The 25,633-nt window shown below is 35.6% G+C and overlaps 1 protein-coding gene across 1 annotated transcript in view; it reads right to left on the bottom strand.

Moving 5' to 3' along the window:
• Positions 1 to 414: 414 nt before the first annotated feature.
• SLC17A6 (solute carrier family 17 member 6) overlaps positions 415 to 25,633 on the bottom strand; it is a 48,369-nt gene continuing 23,150 nt past the window's right edge. The window contains exons 4-12 of the mRNA XM_004607853.2: positions 24,127 to 24,241; positions 21,992 to 22,079; positions 21,405 to 21,491; positions 15,380 to 15,522; positions 10,796 to 10,945; positions 5,213 to 5,345; positions 4,526 to 4,636; positions 3,329 to 3,456; positions 415 to 2,443 (exon numbers count right to left, since the gene is read on the bottom strand). Of these exons, the coding sequence (XP_004607910.1) occupies positions 2,108 to 2,443; positions 3,329 to 3,456; positions 4,526 to 4,636; positions 5,213 to 5,345; positions 10,796 to 10,945; positions 15,380 to 15,522; positions 21,405 to 21,491; positions 21,992 to 22,079; positions 24,127 to 24,241 (1,291 nt within the window). The 3' untranslated portion in view covers positions 415 to 2,107. The remainder of the gene's footprint in view (positions 2,444 to 3,328; positions 3,457 to 4,525; positions 4,637 to 5,212; positions 5,346 to 10,795; positions 10,946 to 15,379; positions 15,523 to 21,404; positions 21,492 to 21,991; positions 22,080 to 24,126; positions 24,242 to 25,633) is intronic.

Genomic DNA, 25,633 nt, shown 5'->3' with positions numbered 1-25,633 from the left:
TTTTCCTTTTCCTTTTTTTTTCCCCCTCACCCCCCTTCCCACGCCTCATAGTGCCGCATTTCTCCCTGAAAATGGGAAACAACCGGGAAAGAGGAATATTTCCTCTTCTCGGCTGGCGTGGGGCTATTATTTCTTAATGTAAAACTCTCTAAAGGAAAATGATCCCACACAATGCCATCGTCTTTCATTATTTCTTAAGAGGTCCAAAACAGCTGTTATATTTGAGAACAGGTTTCGCTTTCCTGGATCAGGTATTAAAGCTGCAAACTATGTAAAATAAACCCAAATTAGTGTATTATGTTTTTATATAAAAGGATAAATAGAGCATTTTATTAACACTTTGTTTTTGCGACAACAAAGAGCAATCCATATTGCTCACTAGAAACAACAAAAGCTATGGTCACATTGCATCACTTTGAGACACAAAGCAAAAGATATTTTTATTTTTGTAAGGTCAAGAATGGATTGCATTTTTTAAACAAAGTTTATGTTTTATATTGGCAGTAGCAGGACCTCCAATCACTAGCACAGTACAATAAACAGATCAAATAGACTATTAAATACACCAATAATATTCTGAGTTGAATTGGGGGAGTGCATTATCATTTAGTACATTATAAAGAGGTCTGATGTTAACTTTTTTCAAAGAAAAAAAAATCATTCCAACCACCCAAACAAGCTACCACAAGCAAAATGAAGATAATATACAGACAGGAAGTTGTATGCATTGCACTTATTGCTTGGTACACAAATGTTGCAATTCCTGTTGAGTTATATTAAGAAATGACAAGCAAAAATGCCTCTGCCCCATCTAAAATTCTATGACTCTATGAAAGTAGAAATTGCAGTCCCCTAACCCAACATTAGGTGTATGCTGTATTTGGTTTGTGTGTGTATGTGTGTGTCCGTGTGCTTGTGTAGGTGTGTGGAGTGTTTATTATGTTCTCTGTATGAATATGTGTAAGATATACATATATATAGTTTTAATATAATTTATTTTACTATATATTTAAGACAAATATCTTGTCAATGGGATTTTAAATAATAAAATTTTCTACTTATAATAACTCTATTAAGTTTATATTTTCGTATTATATATATAGCTCTGTGGCACAAGTTCCATATAGCATTTAATTATTAAGGAAGAAGTATATCTAAATCATTTTCTATTTCTTTTTTGTTAATATTGCATTTAAGGGCTATATCTCCATAGTAAATTTCTTATTAGATTCTTTATAGTGTATGTATCTTTTTTTTCTGATGCAAATTACAACCAGTACAAAGTTGTAATAAAAAATACATTGAAGTCTATTAGATTTTTATAATTTTTTGAAAAAAAGTTGTATGATATGCTACATGAAAAGTCAAATTCTATTGAAATGTGAAATGTTTCATACTGTTAGGTAAATGAATGGAAGAACATGAAGCATACCCCTCACTTTACAAATTCTCTTTCACTGATGTGTTTGTGTCCAAGCATTTCATATAAAACACTGCAAGATATCCTTTGGAAAAACCAACAAAATATTCCACACTATGTGATAACAATAATCATTTAGATGCCTTGCTAGTTGCAAGCTCACAGCATTCTTCTTTATTGAGAATGATATTCCCAACCCTATGAATCGCACTCAATAAATGTATCCACCGTAGGATGCAGCTAGCATGGCAGCTATTGAAAGCAGAATTCCAGCACGATATCTTGCGATACAGTATAACAAATATATAAGTGCATTTTTTATGATCAAGTAGCTTTGGCTTCCTAACCTTTGTAGGATGGGACGAGCCAACTCTTGTAGTTGTGCTTTATTAAATGATAATGAACCTTAGCACATAGGAATTCAATGAGTAACTACTTGCTTCTACAATTTTGATCAGTCAGTCTTTAAATCACAAAGGCGAGAATAGGTGGCCTGAATGGTAATGATGAATTACACAATTTTTACAGATTGCACTTGATGGCAACTTCATGGAACTGTTTGAATTTCATTTTTACAGCAAGACTTGCCAGGTGGATATGTTCACATTTACATCACTCTTGTGTGTGTGTGCAATCACAATTAATTTAATCACAAACACCAAAAATAAATCCAGCAATTTAGCTTTGTTATGAATAATCATCTCGGTCCTTGTAGGGATATGAGTCTTGTCCTTCTTCTTGTACAAATTCCTCTCTCTTTTCCCAACCATTAGGCCAAGCTCCATTGGCCTGTGTGGTGGCACCATAAGATTTTGCGGTACCATAATTTATATAATTTTGAGTAATGTCCCCCGTTTCTTCATCAAGTTCATCTTCATGTATAAATCCACATTTTTCTTCACTTGTTTCCTCAGGGTCTGCCCAAGGTTGCTTTTCTCCTGAGGCGAATATTCCATAAAATATAACTCCACCATAGTGGACCAGGGCAGCAATTAGGAAGACATATTGCCACTCTTCACGTGACTGTAGTGACAAGAAGTGGCACGGTAAGTACAACTCCCCATGACTGAAAAGTCTAATATTTCTGAATCCTCCATTATCAAACTTTTCATAAAACACTCTCTTCAGAAGAAACCTGTCTTTTGATTCTATAAAGCAAATGATCTTATATATAATGCATAAAATACTGCAATATTATTGATAGATAGATAGATAGATAGATAGATAGATAGATAGATAGATAGATAGATAGATAGATTAATAAATAGTTTTTGGTTTACCCCTGACAGTGCTCAGGGCTTACACCAGGCTCAGGGGACTATAGCAGTTACCAGAAGTCAAACTTGGGTTGGCAACATGCAAGGCAATCACCCTATCCCCTGTACTATCTCTCCAGCCTTAAACATTTAAAAAATCTAACATATGCAATAAAGCTCCAAACATTTATTATAGGTTACACTTTAAAATATTAACAAACTATTCTTTTCACTTAAGTTTCTTCTCTTTCTTTCACCCATTTTAAATATCATTTCCATCATCTAAACATTTTTTAGTTCTATATATAAGAACAAATAGCTCATCATAATATTTTTCCACTAAAAACTCGAGCCTGAATTTAGGCTTACAGATAAAAACCAGATCTATTGCTTGTCTACCCAAATAAACTAGGAACAAGATGTTTCTTTTTTAACTAAATCCAGGATATCAAAAGAGTTCAAGGGTTTTTAGAAGCATTTTGTTTATTAGTTAAGAGAGTTCGCTTGACATACTGATATTTTCTAATCAGAATACATTTTTCTGTTACTCAGAACTATGGTAACAGAAAAAAAAAGTGACAATGAAAGTAAAAAACTCATTTCCCTTTCATAAAAAAAATCTTTTATTACCAAATTTTTTGTTCCATCTTACCTTATTCTTTGTCATTGCACCAACAATGATAGGACAAACCATTCCTGACAATGTGCCAACACCATTCGAAATGCCCATTAATATACTCGCATATCTTGGGGCAATATCCAGATGGTTAACATTGAAACCTGAAATGTATACATAAGTTTTGGTTAAAAAAGACACAAATGTCTTAAAAATAAATACACTATCAAACCACCCTCCTTAAAAGATAGCAGGCATATAACATGACTTATAACCTACTTTCTGATCATTTAGATCAAGGATATAATGGGTATAGAATAAAACAATATTTCATATAAAATATTTACTATGCTAGTCTTACTCCACAAAGAGTAGGGCATATTAACATGTTCTCTTAACCTCAAAGGAAAAAAAAAGTCCAGAATAAAGATTAAGAAATTTAGAAGGAAAAGGGTCAAGATATAGTATAGCAGGTAGGGTGCTTGCTTTTGCAGTTCCTGACCAGGTCAATCCCTGGAACCTCATATTTATCCCCAAGCCTCGCTACCTCATATGGCTTCCTATGCCTGGTATGGTTCCCTGAGCCCAGAGCCGGAAGGAAGGAAGGAAGGAAGGAAGGAAGGAAGGAAGGAAGGAAGGAAGGAAGGAAGGAAGGAAGGAAGGAAGGAAGGAAGGAAAGAAGGGAGGGAGGAAGGAAGGAAGGGAGGGAGGGAGGGAGGGAGGGAGGGAGGGAGGAAGGAAGGAAGGAAGGAAGGAAGGAAGGAAGGAAGGAAGGAAGGAAGGAAGGAAGGAAGGAAGGAAGGAAGGAAGGAAGGGAGGGAGGGAGGGAGGGAGGGAGGGAGGGAGGGAGAAAAGAGAGGGAGGGAGGGAGGGAAGGAGAAAGAGGGAAAGAAAGAGAGAGTGAGTAAGGAAGGAAGGAAGGAGGGAGGGAAGGAAGGAGGGAGGGAAGGAAGGAGGGTAGGGGGAAGGAAGGAGGGAGGGAAGGATGGAGGGAGGGGGGAAAATAAAGGGTTTAGCAGAAAATTGAATAACAAATACAAAAATTATTTCCTAATTTTGTAATATTGTCATTCTCCAGTATTAATATGATCAAGTTTCTTGTCAAAATGTAAAAGAAAAATTATGTATATATATATTAATATATATTTACCACCAGCTGAAAATCAAAATAACACACATACACGTATACACACACCACACACACACACACACACATATATGTATATACCTTACCAGATATAGCAAATCCACTGAATCCCACTGCGAGTACCAAGAATGAGATCGCTACCCCTCTAGTATGAGAATAGCCAACAACAAGCAGCAGCGTTGCTTCCATGCCAAAACCTTTGAAAAGACATGTGGAAATAATTCAGAAATTTGAGTAAACATTTTCAGTCAGCCAAAACTGTTTTATAAGAATCTCATAATAATGGACCTAGACAATTACTCACGTGACTTTATCTTGAAAATAACAAAGCTCAGATGGAAGAGCTCATGTTAGCCTGTGGAATACGCAAGTTTGAGCACTAACAGCATCCCTTATCCTCTACTCAGTATCACTGAGTACTCCTAAACACTGAGCCTCAGGCTTGCTCTGATGGGACAAATATCTCTGTGATATTCCCCAGCCCTACTCCAGCACCTTGAATGAAAATGGTGGCCACTACAAAAATAGTGATACAGTAATAATTCATGCAATAATATTGCTGAATTCTTTCTTGCTTTTAAAATAGAAATAAATGTGGTCAAGTTATGCAGGTATTTAAAGTGAGAAATAATTAATGTGAATATAGGAAAATGATTATAAATGAACATGAAGGCACGACTTTAACTGCATATTTTATATGCATAGAAAAAGTTACCTTCATAAATTAGAATTTGTGGAGTAAGAAAAATACTTAACGAAAATATGGAACTTACCACCACAATTCATGATCTTTCTTACTGTAGTAGTCGAAAGAATTTGCTTGCTTCTTAGAAAATCTGCAATCTGCCCTCCAATGGGCACAATGATTGTCATTACCAAGTGTGGCACAGCAGAGAGCATGCCAACCTAGTGAGAAACAAAAAATGTAAAGAAACACATGACCACAAATAACATGGCCAATTTAGAATCTATCATAAACTCTTGGTGACCAAATACAGGAAACAGAGCTATCTCCAAATGACCAAATACCCATTCCTTGAGTAAGCAATAACTTCCACAGAATCAAAAGGAAAAACTGAGCAAATTTACTTAAATCTTTTTTTATTTTTTTCAGAAGATGATACTTCTATTGTGCATCACATGTCATAGAATTTGAGTTTACTTATAAACTATCCTGGATCTTACCATAGAATAATTTACACTTTAAATTCTTAAAGAAAGAGATAAAAATTCATCAGCATCTAAGAGAGAAGACCAAAGACAAAAAAAACCCAAAAAGTTAGAGAAGAGATATACATTCAATAACTCTTGGGGCTGGAGCAATAGCACAGTGAATAGGGCATTTGCCTTGCACACGACCAACCCGGGTTTGAATCCCAGCATTCCATATGGTCCCCTGAGCACCGCCAGGAGTAATTCCTGAGTGTACAGTCAGGAGTAACCCCTGTGCATCGCCAGGTGTGACCCAAAGAGCAAAAAACAAAACAAAACAAAACAAAACAAAAATTCAATAACTCTTTTTTTTTTTTTGCTTTTTGGGTCACACCCGGCAATGCACAGGGGTTACTCCTGGCTCTGCACTCAGGAATCACCCGTGGCGGTGCTCAGGGGACCATATGGGATGCTGGGAATCGAACCCAGGTCGGCCGCATGCAAGGCAAACGCCCTACCCGCTGTGCTATTGCTCCAGCCCCTCAATAACTCTTTAGAGGCTATACTGTGAAAATATTTTTAGTTCCTAAGACTAAAACCTTTATCACATTTTAAATATATATTTGACTTTAAATTTATACAGAATAGGACCCTATAAAATTCAGATTAATTCTTAAATGTTAAGAATTTTCTGTGTCAAATATCAATATTCTGTCACACTGTTACATAGATGGCTTCTGTAGTGATTTTATACTAAAATTAGTATTAAATATGTTATACATTATAAATTATAAATCAGCATAAATATGTCCATTACAAAATTTAACCTGTCAGTATCAATTCCCCACACAGTTTTTGAACAATAATTATGTTCAATGTGCTATTCTCAAGGCATTACGGCTAGTATGAAGTGTGGATAAAGTGCATTATAATTGTATATTATCACATATGTGTACTTAGTGCAAAGCACGATTGTAATAATAATATGCTTACTATTTGTGGATAGGTATATCTTTTAAATAAAATTACCAGTAGCTAGAGACAAATGTTCTGGTTTATTTTACAATGCTGTAGAGTGCAGTTACCATCATGAACAAGGGTGGTTGTAAGGGTTCAATGAGTCAGTGAATTGCTCTAAAATAACTTCAATGTCCATCTTTGAAGTCTGAAGTCCAAACTTCTTACTTTTCTGTCATTTCCATAGAATTCATAAAGAAATGATAACTTAGAAGTTTTAGTGAGCCAAGTTTTGAGTTTTGAGTCAGTTCTGAGGGTAAAATTGAGCTCTTAAGTGTTATGTTTAGTACCACCACCATATGAAAAAGGAATACATCAAATGATCAAATAAAATCAGACAAGCTTGTGTAGATGTTCTGGCATTTTCCAGAGGCTCAATAACTAGGGACTAAATAAAGGTATAAGGAAACCTTATGAGGGCAAATAGTACTGCTTTTGAGAATATTATTTTCCAAAAAGTACAGTGGTTCCTCATTCTTAACTGGATTTGATATATTTAAAATAATCAGGATGTGGAAAGAAGTCATCAAACAAGAAGTTATTCTGAAACACACCTTCACAGATTACATGTCTTGCTTTTTATATTAACAGTCAGGCTCAAAGTCTGAGGGTGACCTGAATTTCCCACATCTGCATAAGTGTTCTGCATTTAAGCCCAGTAATTGAAACATCTAGAAAGTCGTTAAATTGATATTCTCTGCTACCTCCTATCTATTTAAATAAACATTAAAATTATGTTGATAAAAAAGAATACAATTATTTTTATAATTTGCTCATTCATTCTTTTACTGTTTTTGGTATATAGAATATGCCATGGGTATACAATGGAGATGTTACTGGTGCCCACTAGAGCAAATTGATGAACAATGGAATGGAACTCATTCATGCTTTTAACAAAATGTGTGTTCAAAACACTATTGGAAATGCAATATTCTTACAATGTAGAATTTAATGAGAGAGAACTTTTGGAATATTTTAAAAATAGTTTAGCCATTAGCATTTAAGTAAAACTCCCTATAGTGGACAATATATAGAAGCATTCTATGTATGATCACAACAGGAAAATTAATGTTATAGGAGTAAATGGAAGTTATTTAATCATCATTTCAAGTCTTGATGATTTATAAAAATCACTTAATTGATTATCACTGTAGCACTCTAGCACTGTCGTCCTCTTGATCACTGATTTGCTCGAGTGGGCACCAGTAACGTCTCCATTGTGAGACTGTTGTTACTGTTTTTTGGCATATCAATTACGCCATGGGTAGCTTGCCAGGCTCTGCCATGCGGGCAGGTGGGATACTCTTGGCAGCTTGCCAGGCTCTCCAGAAATGATGGAGGAATCAAACCCGGGTCGGCCGTGTGCAAGGCAAACGCCCTATCTGCTGTGCTATTGCTCCAGTCCCAATTATCACTATTAAATAAAAATTTACTATGTCATCAGAATGATAAAGAATTTTTAGAATGCCATTATTTATAATAAGTTCATAGTACTGCATTCATTGGCTGAAGACTTTGCAAGAGGAAGCTAAACATTTTGATTTATAACTAACTGATTTTTTTTCTTTTTGGGTCACACCTGGCACTGTACAGGGGTTATTAATGGCTCTGCACTCAGGAATTACTCCTGGCAGTGCTCAGGGGACCATATGGGATGCTGGGAATGGAACCGGATTGACCATGTGCAAGGTAAACGCCCTACCCGCTATGCTTATCGCTCCAGCCCTAACTGACGAATTTTCAGAAACCCTAGGTCATTAGACTCTAGCTTCTCTTATTTCTTTCTTTGTTTAAACTCTTTCCACACTTCTTTCTTTCCTTTGGTAACAATTCGTATTATCTTTATCCTCCATATAATTCATTTTCCATTTAAAGAAGAATAGACCAGGCACTCAACAAAACTCTTCTACCCTACATGTGGATTTCAAATGAATTTCTTCTTTTATTTGGCTAGTTTTGTAATCCAATCTTTCAAAATACTAGTTAATCTGAGCAGAGCTCTGGTTTATTTTGATATACTATTCCCCAGGGTCCATAAATAGTCACATATATGTATGGATATATACTGGTTTCTGCCTTAAATGAGTTGGCCCAGTAGGAGTGAATGTGTGGTTTTTATAGGAAATGCAACATGACCGAGGTTGGAGGAAACTATTCTTCGTGTAAATATTTTAGTACATTTAGATCTTTTTTCCTGCTCATCTGAAATAGGGCATCAAAGTCAATTTTGTAGATAAAATAACATAGCGTGGTAGAGATTTAACTTAATAATTACTCAAAAGTAGGTCAAATGTTAGGGATGATCAAAGATGTGTGGATCTTGGCTTCGCAGTCATGCAAACATGACCCATGTTCTATTCAAATGCATGTTCTATTGCCAACTTCGCTCATTTTGTTTCTTAATTTTTTATTTTTTTCTGACTTATTTTGTTGTGTATAGAAGATATTTAAATATTGCAATGTATAGCAAAGTACAACAACATTTCTTTTAATTGTTTAAGAGAGCTTTTATTTATTTATTTATTTTTGCTTTTTTGGTCACACCCAGCGATGCTCAGGGGTTACTCCTGGCTTTGCACTCAGGAATTACTCCTGGCGATGCTTGGGGGACCATATGGGATGCCGGGGATCGGGGATCGAACCCGGGTCGGCCGCGTGCAAGGCAAACGCCCTACCCGCTGTGCTATCGCTCCGGCCCTAAGAGAGCTTTTTAAAAGTTCCCAAAATATTTCTATTGCAATAGCTTTCTGACAGAACAGAAAATACCCCAAAGTATGAAAGAGCTCTAGAAAAGTAATTCCTACAGCTCAATTGCTATAGACTTCCCAGGATCTCAAGAACTGCATATGACTAGAATTCCACAATTTATTGAAAGGTTGGCTAGTCCACTGAGGGATTATTCTTGATATTATAAGTGTTAGAGTTTTTTCTTTGCTTTTAAAGATAAATGAGATAAAGGTTATATTTAGTAGTACAACCAAAATCTTCCAGCTAACATTTGTGATGATTTTATCTATAATATTAGGTAAATAACATAATAAGTGAATAAACCAAATCACCCACCTATTAAATTTAGTTATGCTAAATATCATTGCTTTTACTGAAGTGCTTAATTAATCTGAGCTACAGGACCACAATCACCAGTTTCATTAACATCAGTTGGTTCCTTCACTTTCCCCCATGAGATGTGACTTTATTAATAGCTTCTCTGTGTCCTATTTGTCCTAGATTAAGAAAATGGACTCACACCTCCAGCAGCTTTTATTGAAGAGTATAACACCTCTCAGAGCTTTGAAAGGCTACCCTTCAGCGTTTGATCAGCTCCAGAGAGAACAGCCCTGTCTAAAGGAGCCATTCTTCTCAGAAATGGAGGAAACAGCCTCCTTAGAAACAGGAATCACAAAAGAGCTCTTAGAATAGCTACTCCTAAACTCAGGTTTTCTTCAGTTCCAGATAGTCTTTCAAGTAGAGACATAGTATGAATAGAGAGCCCAGCTGGACTTATATAATGACATAAAGAGAAATGCCAAGTTCATTGCCTGCACAGACAAATCTATTCAGGACCCAGCAAAGAGCTTGGCACAGAGATGACAGTCAATATAGACTTGCTAAATGATTAAATGAACATGTGGTTTACATGCATTTAAATGACGTGATAAAGGGGACTAAAACATAAATCAAAGGATTTAGTTCTATCCTTTATTATCAGATCAGCCGAAGACAATTTATATTGACTACTTAGTTTTTATTTCCCAATCAGATCAATAGAAATGATAACTATATAGCTGACCAACCAAAAAAGGCTGTCCATGAAGATAAAAAGATAATTTAAACTTCAAATCCTTAAATTGATTTTATGATCATTTTGTCTTACAGAAAGACCTGAAAATGCGAATATTTTCATAGCTACTAATAAATATTTTCAATACAAGTATGTCACAATATAATTTGTAATGCTTTTACTATATAATCAAACTATGCATTTGTTTTAGCATATCAAAGTAATTTCTAACAAACAATGGAAGCCCACTTCAAATACTTATGTTTTTTCTGTTTCCAAAAACTTAATCATTAAATGCATACCTCATGAAATTTAAAAGACAAAGCCATGACAAAAGAATTTAGTGTCACTTAAATGCAAAATATATACATAAAAGCATTAGTTAAATAAGAAAAATTGTACATACCTTGCTAATTTCAAACCCAAAGACTTCCTCAAAATATGCTGGCTGACTAATAAGCAATAAATAAAAAGTCCAGCTTCGGCAGAAATTTGCAACAATTATTGCATAGACTGGCATGGATGTAAAAAATTTCCTCCATGGAGTCTTGAATTTCTGAAATACCAAAAAGAACATCATTTGACTATTTTCAAATATATCTAACTTAATAGCAATAATGAAAACTTTACATTTTCAGAACGTGCATGATAGGGCATGAGCAAGCAACAACTAGAATTCTCCAGTTTCCCCTATCTTAATGACTATTTATTGGATTAGAAACAGTTATTTTCTAATTCATATTAAATAAGTACAGTTTTTGAAATATACACAAGTTGATACGTTTTTTCTTTTTTTACCATACCTGGCTGTACTTAAGGCTTACTCCTGCCTCTGTACTCAAGAATCACTCCTAGTGGTACTTAGGGGACCATATGTGATGCCAAGGATCGAATCTGGGTCAATCATGTTCAAGGTAAAAGTCCTACCCATTGTACTATCTCTCAGGCAAGATTCTATACTTAAGTAAAATGAATTCCCAAAGTATAAAACCTAGATTTAAAAATATGTTTGGGGCAATAATATACCATTTCCCAGTTAAAATTCACTGTCAAATCATTGATCTTGTTGGTATTCAATATATTTTGTACAAAAAGTTGAAAATTCAATGCAGTTAGAAGAAGAAAATAAGAAAAAAATAATAGTACAATATTATATATTTTATCTAATGTCAATGATGTCTCTTGATAGTCAGTGAATAGTAGTTTAAACTCTATTATACTCAAGTACACAGTTCTATAAAATTCATATGGCATCATTTACATAAAAGCATATGATCACCCAGCATACTATAAAAATATAATGACATGATATTTAAGGTATTCAAAATTGATAATCTAAATATGATTGGTTTTGTTGCTGATACTTCTAGAATTACATCTTATTGTGTGATATACAATATAATATGCATTTCCAAATATAGAGCAAGAATTTTCTTCAAAACTCATGCTTTTAGAGCTTAAATTGTCTCTCCTTCCTACTTTCGTGATTATTTTGAACACTGAAACATTATTTGATTGGGGAAAAAAACCCTAAAATAGCTTTATTTGATGTCAGCTTGAATCATTAACGTTTCTAAATTAGTAAAAGAGAAGTCAACACTTTAACACTAATTTACTAATTTTTCTTGGATATTGATTGTGAATGTAACTATAAGCCATTTAAAAATCACTTTCAGGCTTCCTCCACCCTTGGAGAAGCCTGAGTTCTCCCTTGAGAGTGTTATTCTTACGATTTCTCTCTCCCACCTATCCCTTCCTCCCTCCCTCAGAAACCTCTGAATAAAATCTATTTACTTCACAAAAAAATAAATAAATAAAATAAAAATCACTTTCAGTGGAAATGTAGTAGGAAGTTATAATGTAGTGATTATGTATGCATCATATAGGTGTGACAAAAAGAAAGCAAATTAAAACCTGTATTATTAATAATATGCAATAAATTTAGATAAAAATTTCTAGTCTCAGTACAATTCAGAGAGTGCAATATTTTTTTAAAAATTCAACGTAGGGGCTGGAGTGATAGCACAGTGGATAGGGTGTTTGCCTTGCATGCAGCTGACCCGGGTTCGATTCCCAGCATCCCATATGGTCCCCCAGCACCGCCAGGAATAATTCCTGAGTGCAGAGCCAGGAGTAACCCCTGTGCACTGTTGGGCGTGACCCAAAAAGCAAAAAAAAAAAAAAAAAAAAATTCAACATATTCTAGGAAATATTTTGAACTATTCACATATTCTTGTGCAATATGACTATTATACAAATATCAGAAATGGATAAATTCAGCAGTCTGAATTATAATATTTTATTTGTATTAAGTAACAAAAACATAATTTTAGCTATAAAGTACATTTTCTTGCTGGTAAGGTGTTTACATATTCCTAGGGCCATGTCCACAAAAAACTTCGTTCTTCAGTCTGCAAAATACTTTATTAAATGCAAAGACAAAATTTCCAATTTTATACATTAAAAAATCATTAGGGACAACAAACTGGCTTACTATATTTTAATAATATTATGCATATTGGTTTGAGTAATCATTCCAGAGATGTGTTTAGTTTGTAAAAATAATCAAGCTCTTTGCTTGTGAATCATGATTTTTTTCTGTATTATAATGAATGATATTTAATTATTAATTTATTAATTAATTATTGTGGATTATATTTTATTAATTTCAAAGGAAAAGGTTGTATATAAGAGATGTTTGCCAGAAGTAAAATGAGATTCTTAATCAGAGTCAGAAGGGACTGGAGTGATAGTACGCCAAGTAGGGCACTTGCCTTGCATGCAACTGACACAGGTTTCATCCCCGGAATATGTTATCCCGAGTCCTTCAGGAGTGACTCCTGCATGCAGTGCCAGGAGTAAGCCCTGAGCACCACTGAGTGTGACAAAAACAAACAAAAACTAATGAACTAACTAAATAAAAGAGCTAGCTTTTACACAGAGCTACAATAGTTATGTGAGTATAAAGAATCGAAACCCATTTAAACTTGGTAGTAGAAGCTTGAAGATACTTGCAATGTACTTGTGAGTAAAGTTTATGATATATTATTTACTCTGAAATCATTCAGCAAAGAAAGAAAGTGAAATAAAATGGCAAGATGTTAACAACTATTGAATATGTGCAGTGATATGTGCCTGTTATTCTTTCTACTTTTATAACATTTTAAATTTATTTCCAATAATAAGTTATAAGTTCCTAAAGTACAAGTTTTATTCACCTAATATTATTTTCAAGTTTACCTTAAGACTATAGGCAAATATAAAACATCAACATAAAGTAAACATTGTACTAAAAATAAAAAGCATAAAGATATGGGGAATTTGATGTTATCTGTGCTATTTTACCAGTTATTTTCTTTGTATTCATCCCTAGGAATGGAGATTCACTTATACTAAATTACTTACTGCTTTAAAATGAATATATATAGATATACATATCTCTCAAGAGTTAATAAATGAGTAAAATATATTTAGCAAATGAAGATATAGACTAATCCACTTATTTTAGTTACACATTAAGGTTCAAAACTCAATATAGAACAACTTATATTTAGCACCTGCCCACAACAAACTGCAATTGTTGGGCACTAGAGCAAACAGTCTTCATTCACCCTGCCCTATATTCTCCACTGTTTCTTGAGTGATATTGGAAATAAATGATCACTACATTTTCAGAAAAGAACTGCATGCAAGGGTTGAGTTCTTTTCTTTTTCTTCTTTCTTTTTTTTTTTCCTTTTTAAGAGAGGGGCAAACCCAGAAATTCTCAGGACTTATCCTGGCTTTGTGCTCAGGGATCACTCCTGGAGGGCTAAGGGGACAGTATAAGGTACTAGGGATCAAAATCGTGTTAGTGACATGCAAAGTAAGCATCCTACACACTGTACTAACTCTCTGAAGCCCAAGAGTTGGGTATGTTATAACACAAGTCCATATAACTGGTGAGATAACTATACTGTAATGATTTTTTAAGTGCCAAAGCTTAATTCCTAAATGAAATCCAATATGAGACTTCCCTTATTTATGAAAGGCCAAAATGCTCTCAGCATCAGTGGATGATGGACCACTTAAACTAGGATCAGATGTCAAAGACAGATCTTCTCTAACAAATGAAGTAAATAACCATAAATGTAATAAAATGCTATTAGAATGGTGGGAGAATTTTACAAACAAAGAGAAGCATAATGTGAAAGGGACATTGATGCTCAATCATAGAATTGTGTTTTCAACTCAACATAAGAATTGGATTATTCATTATGTGCTAAATTTCTAAGTCTGTTTAAGCACATTACTCTGCTAATCAATTTTCCTTTTATAATATCATATGAATTTTTTAATTACTTTAATAATATGTTAAGGTCACAAACTAATATATTTATATCACTGACATACCAGTGCTTCTCTTTCATATTGCATTTTATTCATTAAATAGCAATTGGTAACATTTTAGACAAATTTGATTATTTTTCAAATTATAATATGAGGTCTATACTAAGAAAAATCTTCATGCCAGATATTTATGATTGGCATTCCAATACTTCGGTTTGTCCTTAATAACATACAACAAAAAGACACATATATAAAACTTAGTTTTAGACTATATAATAAACAAAACCCAATCCTGTAATGATAATAGTATGTATTTTGTCATTTCTTACAATCTAAACTTAACAAATATTGGTTTAGTTAGTTTGAGTTGTAGAACATATATGACCATAAAAAATAAAATTTGTTATGTCATATAGTCATAGCTACAATCCATGGAAAATTTGAATATGCTCAAGAAATGATGATGTGAAAAGAAGAAAATATAGATGTGGGACGTAGCAATTACATTCCTCAATAAGTTTGAGAATATGGATAAAGTGTTCATGATTGATTCTAAATTTCTTTTATTGAATGATAAATTACTATAGGTAAAGTAGTATGATTGGTTGAAGAAGGTGAGATGGAGAATAAGAATAAGGATATACACCATAATAAAGTTCTTACTTCCATTGCACCTAAAAGATTTGCACTCTCTCCAATGCTTTCTTCTATGTACCTACGTTCTTCATCTGTAATAGTAGGATGCTTTGCAGGACTCTCGTATGACACCAAAAGCCAAAACATATACCAGACCATTCCAAAGCTTCCTGCAAGCAAGAATTCAAAGGAGAAAGTCAAAGCAAACCATCATAAATATTTTCATTTAACAGAGAGTTGCTGGCAACCATAAAGTCCTGGCAAACCCAATCTGTATAAAATGAATTCTCCAACTAACATGATCTGTTTCTTGTCTTTTGCCACCAGACTTTAAACCTTCTGAAGCGTTGCTCTACAGTTTTATCTATTTATGTCTCTATTGTATAGCGCTGATGCTGTGGAAAATCACAATAAATAATTCTTGAATTATGTTTCAGAATTCACCCATACAGCCAATACACAAATTACTGAGCAGTTACACTTCTAGACACTCTAGATAGAGGAATATAACAAAAAGATAAAATATCCACTCTGAAAGATTTTTGCTAGAGTGAAATGTTAATTACCTCCTTTGATCTGATTGATAGGGGTAACCTGTCTTTCCAAGAGAAAATAAATATTAATTTCCTCTTATTTTAACACTTCTAGATTTAGTATGAATTCTACCAAATTCTACCTTACTTAGCTATCATACATTAACTAGACTTCTAAAAATAATATAGTATGTCTTTCATTTTTGTGGTGCTATGGTGGACCTCACTGTCTATCTGTAGGCAACAAATCATAGAGGGAAATATATATATGTATATATATATACATATATATACATGCCTGACTGGGAACACCTGTAAAAGCGATTAGAGGCCGCCCCCAAAACATCTATCCCTCTCGGAGAGCCCGGTAAGCTACCGATAGTATCCCGCCCACACGGCAGAGCCTGGCAAGCTACTCGTGGCGTACTCGATATGCCAAAAACAGTAACAGTGATGGTCCTCCTTCTCCTAAAAGAGCCCCCAATATGCCATCGGGCTACACTAGCATGCAACAGGGACGAATGAATACGTTACTGGCGCCTGCTCAAGCAAATTGATGAACAACAGGATGACAGTGATACAGTGATTATATAACTGTTAAAGTCATCACTATGAATATAATAAAGCTTTTTGTGGATACCTATTGACTATTCTTGGTCAGAGTAAAGATACAAATTTCAATGCGAGTTCTTTTTTCATCCCCTTCTTTATTTTGAACTCTTACCATTAAAACAGAACCTAACTGTACATAATACATATGAGACATTAATTAATAGAATTATCTTCAAGTGAATGTTCTCGTTTTCCAGAGTAGCCGTTTTACTTTTGCCCCAAACAAGACTCCTTTGCTTGAGTAACTATCTAAGTGCCAGTGATCTCTGCAATACTTTATTTCTTCCATTTTACTCTAGAAGAAATATTTCTGAATACCATAGCATATGTTGTGCCATGCTTCTTTTAATAATTGTCCAGAGAAGAAAACACAATTTTGGGTCATATCATGTGTGAAAATTCCACATAGTATATTAAAAAATATGACTGTCCCAGGTTCAAATCCTGTGTCACTCATTAAACATGACTCAATCAATAGCCAAAGATCTCTAACATGCTATGACAAAATGATTTAGTAATCCCTCTAGATGTGGCAAAAATGTTAGTAGAGATAGTGTAACTTTTAAGAGCCTGGAAAAAAATAAACACAATATCTTGAATGTATCTATATGTTGCTAGATGTGTATCATTTAATTTTATACTTAAATAACTAAATACAAATATTTTTTATGTCTTAAGATCTAATTTTTGACACATATGGAAAGTACCAGTTTTTTACTCATCTGACATTTAAACATTAATATTTTACTATTTAATAAATATGAAATAGGGGGAGCGATAGCACAGCGGGTAGGGCGTTTGCCTTGCACGCGGTTGACCCGGGTTCGATTCCAAGCATCTCATATGGTCCCCTGAGCACTGCCAGGAGTGATTCCTGAGTGCATGAGCCAGGAGTCACCCCTGTGCATCGCCAGGTGTGACCCAAAAAGCAATAAATAAATAAATATGAAATAAAATATAATCTGAATTTTTAAAGTTATTTGAAGCATTTTTACCCAAAAGTCACATACTATGAGAAAAATAATAACCTGTATGTCATTGTATAGTTATGAAGGTATATGTGTGAGGATTCAATGTGTTATTAATAGTAAAACTCTAAGGACAAAGATTGACATGTTTAAAAACACTATACCTAATGCCACCCACCCTCTCTTCCTGAAAAGAGATGGCAGTCTGGGGGTGGTAGGGTAGTGGAGGGAACATGGGAACCCTGGAGGAAGGAAGTTGACACTGGTGGTGGGATTGGTACTGGAACACTGTATATCTAAAACTCAACAATGATGTTTTTAGCTTTGTAAATCATGGTGCTTTAACAGAATAAATATTAAAAAAATGTAAAAACAAATGTAAAATTTAAAAAGTGAATGAATTAATACATAAATCATATGATTGAATGGATCTCCTTCCAAGCTAGTATTTTTCCTTCAAACAAATGGTTTAAACTTTCCATTAAAAATAAGTACAACACGATTAAAATATAATTTTTAAAGTTCTCCCAGAAAAAAAATCTACAAATAAGTCTATGTCATCTTTATGGATCCAAAGAACCAAGGTAAGAACCCTTACTATAAAGTAATATTAGATAGTATTCTGAAAGCTAATGAGAACATTTCATAATGGAGTTAGTTCAGGACTAACTTGGAAACAGTCATACACTGTTTTTATGGACCACATGACCTCATTCATTCTTCAGATTTTTCCACCTATATTAAAAAGTATTCACTACTGACCATATCAGTTGGATTTTTATATTTCTCATTTTTTCATTATTTTTTTCTCATTTCAAAAAATTTCAAACTTTTTAAATGTTTTGTTTACAATACAATAATGGTTTCTCATGAACATAATTCCAATACCACATCCATCACCAGTGCATATACTTCCCTCCTTCAAGAATCTCAACACCTTCTTCCTTTTATTCCCCCTCACCCAATTCAGTTGTGTGGATCAGTTTCCTCACTTCTGTTGCCTTTGGATCTTCGTTGCTAGCTCAATGTGTATCTTTAAGTCCCACATATAAGACAGATCATTCTATACATGTTACTTTTATTTTGACTGACTTCATTCAGCTTCATATTCTCTCATTTCACCCACATTGCTGCAAAATGCATGTTTTTTAGAGCTGCATAGTATTGCACTGCATATATATGTGGTACATATATATACATATATATATATCACAACTTTGTGATGTATTCATCTATAGTTGAGCTTTTGGTTTGTTTCTATATCTTGGCTATTGTACTAACTGCAGCAATGAGCATAGATGTACATATATCCTTTCTAATTTATGTTTTTCTTTTGGGGGATAGATGCCAAGAAGTAGTATTGCTAAATTATACAAGGAATTCTATTCCTATTTCTTGAGAAATCTCCATGTTGCTTTCTATAGAGGTTGAATCAGGTGACATTCCCATCAACAGGGGATGAAAGTTCCTTTCTCCCCGAAGCCCTGCTTGCACTGCTGATTTACAGATTTTTTAATGTGTGCCATTCTCACAGATATGAGATGGTATCTTATTCTGACCTGCGTTTGTTTTTTGCTTCTTTTTCTTTTAGGGTCACACAGCGATGCTCAGGGGTTATTCTTAGCTCTGCTCTCAGCAATTACTCCTGGTGGTGCGTGGGGGAACCATATGGGATGTCGAGGATTGAATCCGGGTCAGCCGCATGAAAGGCAAATGCCCTACCCACTGTACTATAGCTCCGGCCCGGATTCGAATACTTTTTAATTACGAGTGACAGTGAACAGGTCTTCATATGTCTGTTAGCCATCCATATGGCTTCTTTGGGCAAATGTCTATTCATCTCCTTACTCCAGTTATGGATAGGGTCATTGGATTTTTTTAGTTCATAAATTTAGTGAGTTCATAATTTTTGTATCTTATATACCAGCCCTTTGAAAATACTACTGGTGAGGCTCAGAGACAGTATTGGATGCTGGGAATGGAACCCAGGTCAGCTGCATGCAATGAAAAAACACCCTACCCGCTCTACTATCGCTCCAGAAGTAGGGTGTCTTTTTTTAAGAGAGCTTGAGTTTCTGTTGCTGTGGAGAAGGTTTTAAATTTGATGCAATCTCATTTGATAACTTTTGTTTTTGTAGTGTTTGCCACTGTGGTCACTTCATTGAAGATTCCTTTGTGGCCAATTTCCTGGAGAGTTCTGCCAACATTTTCTTCAACATATTCTATGTATTCATATCTAATCTTGAGATCTTTGATCCACTTTGAGTTTATTTTTGTAAGGAGTGTGAGGTACGGATCTAATTTTATTTATTTTTTGCATATGGCTTTCCAGTTTCCACAACATTTGTTAAAGAATTTTTCTTTGGTACACTTTATATATTTAGCTCCTTTGTCACAGGTTAGCTGGCCATAAATCTGGGGGCTTAATTAAGTACTTTTGATTTGGTTCCATTGGTTTGCTGGTCTATTTTTGTTCCAGTGCCATGCAGTTTTGATTATTATAGCTTTATATTATAGTTCAAGGTTGGGAAATGTAATAATTCCAACACCCAATTTTTTTTTTGTTTTTCTTAAGAATTGCTTTGGCGGGGCTGGAGTGATAGCACAGCGGGTAGGGCGTTTGCCTTGCACGCGGCTGACCCAGGTTCTAATCCCAGCGTCCCATATGGTCCCCTGAGCACCGCCAGGGGTAATTCCTGAGTTAAGAGCCAGGAGTAACCCCTATGCATCGCCGGGTGTGACCTAAAACCAAAAAAATAAAAAAAAGAATTGCTTTGGCTAATTGAGGAATTTTATAGTTCCATACAAATTTTAGTAGAATTTGTTCCATGTTTTCCTCACTATTAAAAAGAAAATTTTCTTGTCCTAGGGTTCTTGAGGGGCCAGGGATTAGGGTGCTTGCTTTGCATAAGGACTACCTACATTCAATTCCTGGTGTCCCACATGGTTCCCTCATATCACCAGGAATGATTTCATAGTTTATACAAGAGTAAGTCCTGAGCACCACCATGTGAGCCCAGAAACCACAAACAAAATAAAAACTAAAATGAAATTGTTTTTCTCAGAAAAACTTTGGGTGTGTTTTCAAATGATGAACTTATGTTAGAAAGGAAAACTGAGCAGAAGGTAAACATAAATGACTGTTCCTTATCATTTTTTAATTTCAATTTGGGAACTAATTTCCTTTAGTTTTAAGGAAATGATGATAAAAATCTACTGCAGCTATTTTTGTCATAAGTCATCATGCAATTAAGTTGTATTATCACCATGAATACCTTCCAGATTTCTATCACAATTCAATTTTAAAGAGGCAAGATCAGGAACCAAATAAGTGGTAGCAAAAAAAGAGAAGTGGGTGCTGTCTAGCTGCTTTCTCCTAATCAATTTTATCTCAGTAACAACAAGTCTCCAAATGGAGACATTACTGGTGTCCGCTTGAGCAAATCTATGAGCAACCAGATGACAGTGATAAAGTGAAGCTAATTTAATTTTTTTCTTCATAATCAAGGGATATATGTTATATATCACAAAGTTTTCTAAGCAATAAGATTTCTTTTGGGGGGAAAAACAGACAAGTAGAACAGGGTCGGAGTGATAGTACAGTGGGTAAGCGTTTGCCTTGCACGCTACCAGCCCAGGTTCAATCCCTGGCACCCCATATGGTCCCCCAAGCACCACCAGGAGTAATTCCTGAGTGCAGAGCCAGTAGTAACTCTGAGCATCTCTCAGTGTGGCCAAAAAAAAAAAAAAAGGAACAAAGAAAACAAACAGCGAAGTAAAGAAAATCAAAGATAAAGCATTTCCCTTGATCTCATAATATAAATATGGAAAAGGTAAAAAAAAATGAGCAAGTAAGCACAGAGTAAATTCAGGCATCTACTTCACTGTTACCATTTACATGCATTTCATTGAACTCAATTGTATTAAAACGAAACATACCGTAGACATAGAATACTGAAGACCAGCCAGTGTACTGCACAAGGATGCCAGCTAAAGGCATTGCAATCACAGCTCCAGCATAGGAACCTAAAGAAAGGAGAATGGCGTCAACAGCAGAGGAAAGCAAATGACATCATCAGAAATTCTTGACTTGCATACTTGGGCCATACACAATTATACACATGGTAACCCCTACACACACACACACACACACACACACACACACACACACCCCTACTCACCCAGGAACACAGTACTACACAAGAGAGCATGTCTTATTTACCCAATATACAACAAATAGTTAAAAATAACAAAATATTCTAATAAAGGACAAAAAAATTATTTAGGAATGCTTTTGAAATTTTAGATGAAATGGATAAGCTCCTAAAAATGCAAGAAAGAGAGGATTTAACTCACTGATGAACAAAGGGATGTAAATAATTGTCCAAGCCTTTTCAAAAGCCTTTGAAAAGGATTAAAGAGCACAGCCACAGGCCTCCAACTGTGTTAGAGGTGAGTTTCACCAACTTTCACCTGTATCCTAGTTATTTTTAAACTCTCCCAGGCCATCTGCACGCCATACTCACCACAGAAAGAAGTTGTTGCCAATCTACTCCTCTCTAGAGGAGGGGCCCATTTGCTCCAGATCCCGTGACAGGCTGGGTAGGTTACACCCTGTAATCAGAGAAGATAAATGCTACTATTCAGCGCCCTGGGGCATTGGAAAATAAGCACACTTCCTTCTCTCTGCTGTTTTCTATGGGATTGGCACCAAGTACTAGAGAGAGACTTGCTACTCTTGGGCTTTTGTTGATTCTTTGAAGCTCCATTTTAAAAGATTCTAGCTCAGATAAGGTGAGGCATGCTTCTTTTAAGTGACTTATTCCATTTTCCCCCAAACTTCAAATCTTCCTTCTGCCTCAATTTTCTTATGAACAAGGCAATCAAAAGACCTCTAGTTCACTTGTTATTCTGCAAAGTTTGAAAAATTTGGGAGATTCCTTTTTGAGGCACATTTCCTGAACCTTGGTACGAGAACTTAATAGTGTTAAAGTTACTTTTTTTTTTGCTTCTTGGGTCACACCCGGCAATGCACAGGGGCTACTCCTGGCTCTGCACTCAGGAATTACTCCTGGCAGTGCTCAGGGGACAATATGGGCTGCTCGGAATCGAACCTGGGTCGGCCGCGTGCAAGGCAACTGTCCTACCCGCTGTGCTGTCGCTCCAGCCCCATTAAAGTTACTATTTTTTCCTTATTTTGATGCCATCATTTTTCTTTATGTTGGGGATAAAAAAGAAATTGTTTGAAGTTTCTTTATATGCTAAATGACTTACTTATGTCCATCATATTACCAACACAGGCAACCTGGGTCAGCAACATGAATGTACGTGCACTATCTCTCTGGGTTCTCTTATAAAGCTTTTGTTAAGGTTTTTCTATGGGAGGGACACACTGGAAGGCCACTGCTCAGGGCTAACTCCTAGCTCTGTGCTCAGGGATCACTCCTGACAATACTTGAGAGACCATATGCAGCACCAGGTTAAACCTATTCAAAGCAAGTGCTTTCACCCTAGTACTATCTATCTCTATGGCTCCTGATGTCATTTTTAAATGAAAGTTTTCAAAGCTATAGCACTATCTGTATAGCATTGCTGTCCTGTTGTTCATCAATTTGCTCAAGCTGGCACCAGTAACGTCTCCATTGTGAGACTTCCTTTTGCTGATTTTGGCATATAGAATACACCATGGGTAGCTTGCTAGGCTCTGCCGTGAGGCAGGATACTCTCGGTAGTTTGCCGGGCTCTACGAGAGGGACAGAGGAATCGAACCCGGGTGGGCCATGTGCAAGGCAAACGTCCTACCCTCTGTGTTATCGCTCCAGTCCTTTCAAAGCTATAGGCTGATTAGAATCAGATGTGCAAAAATTACATTCAGTGAAATGTTTCAGGGAACTTTTACTTCATGATTCAAAGTCTACAAAGACAGTATAAAACTCTGGGGGAAGAAGAATGGAGAGAGAATATTATGTGTGTTCTAAGGCTCATCCTCATTCAATCCCCTCCCGCCAGTGGTCCCCTAAGTACTGGCCAGGGTCAGTACTTAGCACAGATCTGGGAATAGTCCCTCCACACCGTGTGCTGTGTGTAGCTCAATCACCCATGAGATATCAGGGGGATTGAGATTTAGTTCAAGAATCAATGGACATGTGCTGCACACATAAGCCCAAAAATTTGACCTTGCCTGAGCCATGCATACCTCTGAAGGTCATCAGGTTGACCAAGATGACAAGAGCTGCCCCCACGATTCCTGAGCATTGTTTTGGAGTTCCCTCCCACACACACACAAAAATCTCCCAGAAGTTATTAATCGAACATTAAATAGCAAAGGACAAATTCAAATGCTTTTTTCACAATACATTAATAGAAATGCCCATTTGGCTTTAAGATTTTCTTTTTTTTTATCTTGGGGGCGACAAAAACTCAGTAAACATATTTAAAATCATTAAATTCCTGAAAAGCTGAAAGTTAAGTACTCAAAATTATAGTATAAGTCATGTTCTAAAAACAAAATGTTGAATTGTCTAATATTTCCAATGTGTTTTTAAATTCGGACTATGTAGACACAACCTAATAACATGTTTACTTGTAAAACAAGAGACAGATAATCTGTAAGTTTTATGAGCATGCCAACTGTAAAAGAAAGTTATCCAGCAGATCATACCTCAACAAGTCCCTGCAATATCCTAACAAAGATGACACATCCATAATGCACTCTGGCTGCTGACGGAATAAGCATATTCAGCGTAGAAGTGAGAAGTATGGCTGCTCCAAATACTCTGTAAAAGTAAAACAGGGTAATGCAGCTAAATGCTTCTGCTCAAGTTAATGACAAACACTTTTAGTATATGCTGTTTCTTTTAAAGAATAATATATTCTCTAAACTTAATAATTCACCTTTGCAAATAAATACTTGAACTACCTTAAAGCACTACATTATTTAATGCATAAGAAATAAAAGAAGGACCCAACAATCTGGCTATACCTATTTGCATTAGTTTGCTTCATTTATCTGTTTACAAACTGCAATGTTTCATGAAAGATTTTAAAAGGCTTTGGTCTGTTTCTTAGTGCAAAATGCAAGTTGCTTAAAGACAATATTTGTTTATGAAATACAGTGATATCCCAAAATGTAACATGGTACATACTACATAGCAGATACTGAAGAGTTATTGGAAAGATAGCAAGTGCCTGAATAGAGTTGTAGCTCATTTTATAGAACTACTATGCTTCCTTAGAATCTGCATAAGTATACAATTTTTATAAATGGGATCATATCTAAAATGTTCCCATGAAATCTCATGATTTTATCTCAGAGCATGTGTCTATAATAGAAAGAACTATTATATAAATTTCTCAAGTATTTTTGGGGGAATGGGTTTCTTTTTATGGGTTAGAATCTGAATTATATTTGAGACACAACATTAGAACCCAACCCAGCCATGCTCAAGGCCACTCTCCACATGTTCAGATGAGATGAGTCTCACACATGAAGGAACTGGCAGAGGAACCCAGATGTGTGGGACCCGGGGTTGAGATCTCCAAGCCTGCTTGGATTGGGACTGGGCCTTCTCCACCCAGAGTTCCCCTTTTCCAGTAGCTTGGCAGACACCCCTACAAACGTCCCCCGTTGCTGTGTAATTCCACCAAGGGCCAACATCCAGAGACTATAAGACCAAGCTTAGAGAAGCCACATCTAATAGTCTTGTTCTCCCTCTTGGAGAATCTGACAAGCTACCAACAGTCCATTACCCACACAGGAGAGCCTTGAAAGCTCCCCATGACGTATTCATATCCCAAATACAATAAAAGATAAATACATACCTCTCAGAGAGCCCGGCAAACTATCGAGAGTATCCCGCCCGCATGGCAGAGCCTGGCAAGCTACCGTAGCATATTAGATATGCCAAAACCAGTAACAATAGGTCTCATTTCCCTTACCCTGAAAGAGCCTCCAATTGTTGGGAAAGATGAGTAAGGAGAGGCTGCTAAAATCTCAGGCCTGAGTGTAATAGAAACGTTATTGGTGCCCACTCTCAAATAAATTGACAAACAACAACGGGATGACAGTGACAGTGACAGTCACCACTAGTTGCTTACACAAGTAAAACAATTCAGTGTGTTGTTGTTGTTGTTGTTTTGCTAGAAATACAGAGCCATCTACAAGTAAA

Source organism: Sorex araneus, chromosome 6 (assembly GCF_027595985.1).
Source record: "Sorex araneus isolate mSorAra2 chromosome 6, mSorAra2.pri, whole genome shotgun sequence".
Classification (NCBI taxonomy): domain Eukaryota; kingdom Metazoa; phylum Chordata; class Mammalia; order Eulipotyphla; family Soricidae; genus Sorex; species Sorex araneus.
This window is presented reverse-complemented; position numbering and strand designations above follow the sequence as displayed.